Below are 10,000 nucleotides of genomic sequence, written 5' to 3'. Positions count from 1 at the left end.
CAAGTTCATTAGTTTCACTGCTTGTTTCACAGACTAGTGCTGCATGAATACAGTCATGGAAACATATATTAGACAATTGTTTTCTTCAGTTTCTTGTTCATTTTAATGTCTGGTACAACTATTTTCCATGTTTTTTTTAATAATACCAAACATTACCAACATTATCAATAAAACCATGTTAAATGTCTAGATATCAGCTGTTAAATTAAACTCTTATCAGATATTATAGTTGTTATCATTATATTTGTCCAAACAAATGAACCTTTAGTTGAACCAGACATTAAAATGAACTAGAAACTGAAGAAAACAAACAAGGAGGTCTGATAGTTTATCCGTGTGTGTGTGTGTGTGTGTGTGTGTCTATGTGTGTGTGGAGTTGTGGGCCTCCAGTATAAGCGTCTGTTTAAATGAGTTAAATACAGTCACACACTGATGATGTCAGAGGTTTAGCTGGACCAGAGCGGTTGTGTTTCAGAGGGTTTTAGTTCATTCAGCTGACAACCAGCTCTGCCACACACAAACACTAAACAACTGGAGTTATATAAGGAGGTTTCCTGGAGGAGGAGAGGATCCACCAGGAGGTCCAGCTGGTAAATATTCAGCTTCCACTGAATCAACGTCAACATGTTGTTCAGACGCTGGACTGAAGGCGTAAAGTCACCATTAGTTAGAAACAGTTCATTCCTATGGAAAATACTTCTCAAGTCTAATTATAAGTACACATGGATATATATTCCTTCATAAGAATGACGGAGAGATCTGATGCACCATATATATATATATATATATATATATATATATTTATATAACAATCAGCCAGTCATGTGTCTCATTGGCCAATGGTCAATAAAATCAGGTAGAGGGAGGGCCGAGAGCCCGCCTCCTTGGGCCCATCGGCTGTCAATCAATTAGTCAATCAATCAATCAGTCAATCAATCAATCAGTCAATCAATCAATCAGTCACGGCTCAGCCGGAAAATAGAAATGTAAGAGAAACGCATAGAAGTAGCGGAGAAATTAAGAGAAAACTAACGACAAGCCCTTCAGGCAGCAAAATGCTCCAAACTATCTGAGATGTTTGTTGCTGCGGCAGCTGGAGCTGACTCAGCACGATGATGGAGGACTTCACCTGTAGGAGTCTATGAGAGAGAGAGGTGGAAAGATGGCAACATGCGGTAAGAAGCAACACGTTTCTCTGCCGGGCTCAAATATCATGAAGTCAGCTTAATAACTTTATTTTGTTAGCTTGCTAACTTTTTGAACACAGTGTAGTTTTTTTGCTACATCATCAATGTGTCTTGTTTACAAACAGTAACAGGTGCGCGCGCAGCCAGGAGGCAGGAAGTTCAACAGTTATGGACTTTAACTTAATGACTTAATTGGTTGAAGTGAATTGACTGGCACAGCAACATGCTAGGCTAGGCTAGCTGTTGTTACCAGTTTAACATGCTAGGCTAGCTGTTTTTAACAGTTTAACATGCTAGGCTAGCTGTTGTTACCAGTTTAACATGCTAGGCTAGCTGTTGTTACCAGTTTAACATGCTAGGCTAGCTGTTGTTACCAGTTTAACATGCTAGGCTAGCTGTTGTTACCAGTTAAACATGCTAGGCTAGCTGTTGTTACCAGTTTAACATGCTAGGCTAGCTGTTGTTACCAGTTTAACATGCTAGGCTAGCTGTTGTTACCAGTTGAACATGCTAGTGCCTTGTTGTCATAATTTCATGTTGGTCAGTCCTGTTAGTGTTTGAAGCTGATTAGCTGTTGTCTGCTAGCTTCAGTTGTTGATAGATCTGGAGTTGATAAACAGACGAGCAGTTGGACGTGAAAATGATGATTTTAGTGTTAAATTGTGTTAAATTTGTTAGTAGGACATTTCTGTCGCTGCAGGCTAATTTGCTCACCCAAAGGGAACTTTTTAGATATGTAAACATTTGTTTCTGGAGCATTAATAGAACACCATTTTAAAGTGAGCATGGAGTTTCTACTGTTATATAGTTCAGATCAGTACCGTAACGCCCCCCCCGCGGCCATAAATATATATATATATAATATATAAATAAATATGTTCTTTTGTTTGTTTTTTAAGAAGGGGGGGGGGGGGGGGGGGGGGGGGGCGTAAAAACCCAAACCTCCGTGCCAGCTCTTGATGCCCTGAAACCGGTGTGTCACCTGCGCAATGGCGAAGTCTCGAGCTGCGTGACGTACTGACACTCTGAAGTGCTGCTCTGCTTCGATAGCCTTTCATCCTCGCAGAACTCATCAAAGTGTCTTTTGGTGCGCCTTGCGCGTTTTGGTGGAAATGAAGGCGGAATACCCCATGACTGGCCAAGTTTCTTTAAGGCAATTTTAAAAATTTCCAGAATTTTCCCCTGTATCACTGTTTGAATGACAAATGAAACATTTTCCATGTGATGTTTGAGTCCCTCGGCCTCAGCGCTCATCTGGCGTTTTGGATAACAGACATATTTTAGTGCTTTCACCACATCTGGGGAACGAGAGCGGAGTGAGCGCACAGCATCGTGTCTGGAAGCCCGGCGCGTCCCGCACAGTCGTTTAACTGTATTCTTTTACTTTTGTCACATCTTGGCATGCATCATTCAGGACCAGGTTTAGATTGCGAGACGCACAGTGAACATAGATGGCATTAGGTTCCCTGTCCGCTTTAGAGTATGTGCCACTCATTGTGGCTGCGCCGTCATAACCCTGTCCTCGGCATTTATTTAGAGATATTCCCTTCTTCTCTAAAAGTCCGACAATCTCTTTCTCCAAACCAGATGCGCTTTGATCGTGGACTGCGTGGAAACCCGTGAAGCTTTCAATTATTTTTAACCTCTAATCTCTGACGTATCAAACAAAGAAAACTAAGTTTTTATTTTATTTTAAATATTCGTTTTATTTTACGTTCAAAATACAGACAATATCATGACCTGAACCCTATATGTAACGGTAAAAAAAAAAAAAGAAGAGATATTTGTTTTACAGGCAGGGGCGGGGCCCTATGGTATGGGGGGGCCCCCGCCTCGCGGGGCCTGCGGGGGTATACTTTAGGGCCCAGGTTTGGTCCCAGTCAGCCCTGCACATGGTGATGAGACTCCAGATCTCTCCAGAATAAATCTAGTTTATTTTCCTTTAGGAAAAGAAATCAGACCTGAGAGGTTTTTCCATTGAGACGCAGCGCCCTCTGCTGGCTACCTGCTGCAGTTGCAACATTTTTATTTCAATGTTTTTTTTGTCTCCAAAATAGAACACCATTTTATTTTTTATTTTCCATTATCAAATAAGCTGCACATTTTGATAGACCAATCAACTCATTTAATTAAATTAATTAAATTTAGATTCATTAAAGATCCATTAAATACCATTCTAGATTCTAAAACACAGCCACCAGAGGGCTTCGATATTATATATTAGATTATTCTTCAAATTGAATGATCCTTTAAATAGAATAAGCTGTATAATATAGGTATAATGTATGTGTTGTAATAATGTAATGTGTCATAATGTATAATAAGCCTGTATGCAGGTGTAAATGTTTGGAATCATTTAAGACTCTCAGACTGAACTAGATTTGGCAAAGAAAGCAGTTTTAAATTAAGTACTTTATACATTTGAATGTGTCGGTATGAGATAGTAAAGAGGGTATAAAGTGCTTCAGTAACTTGTTGTCCAGTTGTATTTTACCGTCAGACACTAAAGTGACTTCTGGTCTCACTGGGACTCAAATATCCTGCAGGTGTGAAGAGCAGCGAGCAGCACGAAGCAGGAAGTGGTTTCAGTCTGACAAACCCATGAGAGCAGGAAGTGCAGCTTCGCTTCAACAGGAAACTGATTCTAACAGTCAACAGACAGACACCCACAGCAGGTTTCTGATCATAAATATATCATATAGATCACATGGATATCATATAGATATCATATAGATTGATTTACTGATCAGGGAATTAACAAGAATATACCCACAGCAGGTTTCTGATCATAAAGATATCATATGAATCACACTGAAAAACAACACTACAGGTTTTAGAAACCACAGTTAGTGTTTGAAATATTTATTCATTAGATTCTTCAATCACTTTAATAAGATAATAACAGAAGACAGGGTGTGTGTGTGTGTGTGGGGGGGGGGGGGGGGGGGGTGGTAGAATGAAGCTGCATCCTCCATCATTCAAATGAAACAAACCACATTTCTGATTCGTTGACAGACTAAATGAGTGGAGAGCTGAGCAGGCCTGCATCACATTAGATTATTATTAAAAGATGTCTACATAGTAGTATAGTATCTAAATCTTTATTAAAAGATATTAATCTACAACTCTTTGAGTTTCTGTGTGAATAAAAACATGATGTGTTCACACTCGTGTGTTTAAAAAGACATCTGATCGTTTAATTTGGAGGAAAAACTTGGACATAAAAAGCAGAACAGGAAGTGATGAGGTGGGGAAGTATTAAGTGAAACATGAAGAAAAAGAGTGAGTTTGATGTAAATAGATAAATGATGAAGTTGATGATGAGGAAGCAGCAGCTGCAGAGAGAGAATCAACCCGTCAGAGCAACTTGCTGCACGTTGTTGCCGGATAACGTTTTGCAAGACAGGAAACGAGAGAAGCAGCGAGAGAGAGAGAAGACTCGACTCCTCGTCATCCTCACCAGTCTCTGAGCAGCAGGCAACCAGGAGCAGGCAACCAGCAGCAGGCAACCAGCAGCAGGCAACCAGCAAAAGGGCAACCAGCAGCAGTCAACCAGCAGCAGGCAACCAGCAGCAGGCAACCAGCAGCAGTAACCAGCAGCAGGCAACCAGCAGCAGGCAACCAGCAGCAGTAACCAGCAGCAGTAACCAGCAGCAGTAACAGGAGGAGACTCTATGAAGCTGTGAGACTCCTTCTGTTATTCACTCTGTAACATTAAAATGGGCTCAGAGGAGAAAGAGTGTGAGCAGCCTGTGAAGGAGGAGCAGCGATCCCCAGAGAAGGAGCAGGAGCCTCCTGCTGAGCCTCCTCAGGGACAAACGGAGCCCGCCGACCCCCTCAACACCTACAAGTGGCACACGGGCTCCAAAGGGACGCTGGAGGAGGTGAAGGAGGAGGCAGGAGGAGGAGGAGCGGCTTCCTCCTCCTCCACCATGGACCGGATCCAGAAGGCCTCCACCAACAAATGGAGCAAGATGCAGAACTGGCGTAAGGCCCTGAGCGAGGACCCCGGGGACAAGAGCTCCTCCGGGGCCAAAGGAGGGGACGCAGCCAAGCCGGAGAAAGATAAAGGGCCCAGGAAGAACCCGTTCAGAAGGGCCCTGTCGGAGCCTCCGGGGTCCCTGTTTTCAGCCCTGAACCCTTCATCCAGCTCCTCCAGCCCGGCTCACGCTGCTGCATCGTCATCATCATCATCAGCTGCAGCAGAGACTCCAGGGGCCTCCACGGACCCCTCACAGAAACCAGGCGGAGGGGCCCTCCTCAAGAAGTACCTGAGGACCGTCTCCCAGAAACTGAAGAGGCCCCGACTGCAGAGCCGGAACAGCACGCCGACATTACTGCAAGGTACCGATTCACCCTAAACCTAACTAACCCTAACCCTAGCTAACCCTAACCCTAGCTAACCCTAGCCCTAACTAACCCTAAACCTAACTAACCCTAACCCTAGCTAACCCTAGCCCTAGCTAACCCTAGCCCTCGCTAACCCTAGCCCTAGCTAACCCTAGCCCTCGCTAACCCTAGCCCTAACCCTAACCCTAGCCCTGGGCCTAGCCCTCGCTAACCCTAACCCTGGGCCTAGCCCTCGCTAACCCTAGCCCTGGGCCTAGCCCTGGGCCTAGCCCTGGGCCTAGCCCTAACCCTAACCCTAGCTAACCCTAGCCCTAGCCCTAGCCCTGGGCCTAGCTAACCCTAGCCCTAGCCCATTACTGCAACGTACCGACTCACCCTAACCCTAGCCCTAGCTAACCCTAGCCCTAGCCCTCACTAACCCTAACCCATTACTGCAAGGTACCGACTAACCCCAACCCTAGCCCTAGGTACCCCCTAACCCTAGCCCTAGCCATAGGTACCCCCTAACCCTCGCCGTAACTAACCCTAGCCCTAGGTACCCCCTAGCCCTAGCCCTAGCCATAGGTACCCCCTAGCCCTAGCCCTAGCCATAGGTACCCCCTAACCCTAGCCCTAGCCATAGGTACCCCCTAGCCCTAGCCCTAGCCATAGGTACCCCCTAACCCTAGCCCTAGCCATAGGTACCCCCTAACCCTCGCCGTAACTAACCCTAGCCCTATGTACCCCCTAACGCTAACTTAAGGTACCGACTAACCCCAACCCTAGTCCTAGGTACCCCCTAACCCTCGCCGTAACTAACCCTAGCCATAGGTACCCCCTAGCCCTCGCCGTAACTAACCCTAGCCATAGGTACCCCCTAGCCCTAGCCCTAGCCATAGGTACCCCCTAACCCTCGCCGTAACTAACCCTAGCCATAGGTACCCCCTAGCCCTAGCCCTAGCCATAGGTACCCCCTAACCCTCGCCCTAACTAACCCTAGCCCTATGTACCCCCTAACGCTAACTTAAGGTACCGACTAACCCCAACCCTAGCCCTAGGTACCCCCTAACCCTAGCCCTAGCCATAGGTACCCCCTAACCCTCGCCCTAACTAACCCTAGCCCTAACCACAATCTGAGACTAGATGTAGAGCTGTATCTAAACTAAATATACAGTGAACATTATTAAACCTCCTGGTTTCCTCCTTTAAATGTCTGGATCAACTAAAGGTTCATCAAAAATATCTGATAAGAGTTTAATTTAAGAGCTGATATCTAGACATTTAACATGGTTTTATTGATCATGATTGTGTTTTTTTCTCAATAAAACCATGTTAAATGTTTAGATATCAGCTCTTAAATTAAACTCTTATCAGATATTTTTGTTGTTATCATTATATTTGTCCAAACAAATGAACCTTTAGTTGATCCAGACATTAAATGAACAAGAAACTGAAGAAAACAATGAGGTCTAATAGTTTTTTCCATGACTGTTTGAGACGATCAAAGTAGTTGGACTGATAAATCTGATCATGTAAATAAAATGCAACAAACGGTTAACGTCATGTCTTTCAAACAGGATTTCCTCTTACTGAATGTAGAATCAGGCAGTGACACATTGCAGCAGGTGGAGTCTGTGTAATAATAAGTTAAATAGATAAATCCAGCAAAAACTGTTTGTGTTTCAGCATCTATTGGAAATGAAACAAACTCAACCTGAGAGAAAAGAGGACAAAGTTAAAATAAGAGGAGAGAAAATTATCAAAGTTAAAAGAACAAAAATAGAACAATTCCTATAAAACTACATGTAGTGAGATGTAGATTCAAAGTGAAGATTCATTAAAAAATCAGACATTGAAATTATTATTCAATATTTATTTAACCCTTTAAAACATTTAACATGTTGGGTTTTAAACTAGATCATGTTGGAAGTGTTCAAGCATATTTAGCAAGTGTGTGAGTTTTGTTTTGTTTGTTTTTTAAAGAATTTTGGAAGTTCAACATCAGCTGCTATAATAATTCTACAATAAACTGTGGAACCAACAAACAGACACTATTTTTTATCTTGAAACTAATAATCATCAGGTCACTCTGCTCGGGCCAGTTCATCACTGCTGGCAGCTTTACTTTATCTGGTTTAAGAGTTAATTTCTTATTTTAAGTGTTCAACATGATTATTTCTAGATTTAATAATCTTAATGTAATAAATCTTGTCAAGGTAAATTATCTGTCCATGCAGCAAGATCATTTCCCTCAGATTTACTGTTTGATCTGGTTTTTTAAACACCTTTTTATTAGTGTGTGTTGTGAGACTTTCAGTCTAGAAACCTGGTTTCAGAGTTTTTTTCCACCAGATTGAGCCGTTTTCTCCTGGTTCCCTATGAGGATAAAACTATGTTCCTGGTTTCCATTGAGCTTGTTGCTGCAGTGACACAGAGTTTGATGCTAATCACTGAGTCACTGTGGAAGTAATAATAATAATAATAATAATAATAATAATAATATGATCAGCTGTTTTTAGGAATGGGAGCTCTGTTTTTATTGGACAAATGAAGCTGCATCAAAATTCACTTTGTTATTTATCACAAACATATTTTAGACTGTGAAAAAAATCCCCTTCTAGGATTTCATACATAAAAAATAGTAAATTTTTGGTGTATTTTTTTTCAACTTCTCTTTATTGGAAAAAAAGAAGATACGTGTTAATTTATGCTTCAAATCAACATCACTATACCTATTTGACCTGATTATTATTTTCATTTTGACTTACTGGAGCAACTGTTTGAACAAACAAAAACAACAAAAAAAACCACACAAAAAACACATAAACACACCAAAAAAATAAAACATTTTATACAAAAAAACACAAAAAACCAACATTGAACACAAAACAGTGCATTAAAATGCTGAATGCACACTGCAAAAATAGAAAAATCTCTACAAAAAAAGTAAAATCCTGTTACTACACCTGGTCGAGGTGTTTTTTTTACCTTTGCTGAAAAAGAGTTGATGCATTAAATGTGACATGTAAACTTTAGAGATGAGCTGACAGCAGCTCCATGCTGCTGAAGTTGTTACATTGTGACATCATGAAGAAGCTTCCTGGACTCAGACGGTTAAAACATCAGAAGGTTTAGTGATTTTCAGCGTTTTAACACGCTACTATCAGTATTTCATCTGTTTCATGCAGGAGATGTGTCCTTCTTTTCCTGACTAAACTTTAACACACCTTCTAATCACCATGTGAGCTTGGCACAGACTGAAACCATCACCATCCAAAAAAGGTGAAAAGTAGCGTGACCCAGTTAAAGTGAAGAGCAACAAACCAAACGACCAAACGTCTGACAGGAAGCTTCGCTGCCGAGAACTAGCGTCAGTTTACCCTCCGGAGACGACTGGCTGATGAAATCACTTCTACTACTGAGATATAGAAGCATTCAGGGCCTTTACTGCAGTACAAGTACTAATACACACTGTGACATGACTCCACTACAGTAAAAGTCCTGCATTCAAAACTTACTGAAGTAAAAGTACTAAAGTATCAGCATCAAAATGTACTTAAAGTATCAAAAGTAAAAGAACTCGTTATGCAGAATGAACCACTCAGATTGTTTTATATATTCTAAATATATTATTACATTATTGGTATTGATGTATTTTGTGTAAGCATCTTTTTATTTTGTAGAGACTATTTTAACTCTGTAATATAGTTCAGTAATACTGTTATGAGATTTAAATGCCTAATAACTTTAACTTTATATGGCTTGTTATGTTAAATCTGTTCCTGTAAAGTAACTAAAGCTGTCAGATAAATGTAGTGAAGTAAAAAGTTCAATATTTACCTGTAAATGTAGTGAAGTAGAAGTATAAAGTTACATAAAATGGAAATACTCAAGTAAAGTACAAATACCTCAAAATTGTACTAAAGTCCAGAACTAAATAGACTTAGTTACTTTCCACAACTGCAATAAGCAAATGTGATGAATATATATGTGTATATATATATATATATGTGTGTGTATATATATATATATATATATATATATATATATGATACTGGTAGTATATGATGAATATATATGATACTGGTAGTATATGATGAATATATATGTTTGTGTGTGTGTGTATATACAGTACAGGCCAAAAGTTTGGACACTCCTTCTCATTCAATGTGTTTCCTTTATTTTCATGACTATTGACATTGTAGATTCATCAAAACTATTAATGAACACATGTGGAATTATGTACTTAACATAAAAAGTGTGAAATAACTGAAAACATGTCTTGTATTTTAGATTCCTCAAAGTAACCACCCTTTGCTTACTAGAATAGAAGACATGTTTTCAGTTATTTCACACTTTTTTGTTAAGTACATAATTCCACATGTGTTCATTAATAGTTTTGATGAATCTACAATGTAAATAGTCATGAAAATAAAGGAAACGCATTGAATGAGAAGGTGTGTCCAAACTTTTGGCCTGTACTG

The 10,000-nt window shown here is 40.8% G+C and overlaps 1 protein-coding gene across 1 annotated transcript in view; it reads left to right on the top strand.

The window, feature by feature from the left end:
- The first annotated feature begins 4,848 nt into the window (after positions 1-4,848).
- rasal3 (RAS protein activator like 3) overlaps positions 4,849-10,000 on the top strand; it is a 31,360-nt gene continuing 26,208 nt past the window's right edge. The window contains exon 1 of the mRNA XM_059344091.1: positions 4,849-5,531. Coding sequence (XP_059200074.1) covers positions 4,907-5,531 — 625 coding nt within the window. The 5' untranslated portion in view covers positions 4,849-4,906. The remainder of the gene's footprint in view (positions 5,532-10,000) is intronic.

Source organism: Centropristis striata, chromosome 1, assembly GCF_030273125.1.
Source record: "Centropristis striata isolate RG_2023a ecotype Rhode Island chromosome 1, C.striata_1.0, whole genome shotgun sequence".
NCBI classification, from domain to species: Eukaryota; Metazoa; Chordata; class Actinopteri; order Perciformes; family Serranidae; genus Centropristis; species Centropristis striata.
Note: the sequence above shows the minus strand (reverse complement) of the source record. Positions and strands in the feature narration are given on the sequence as shown.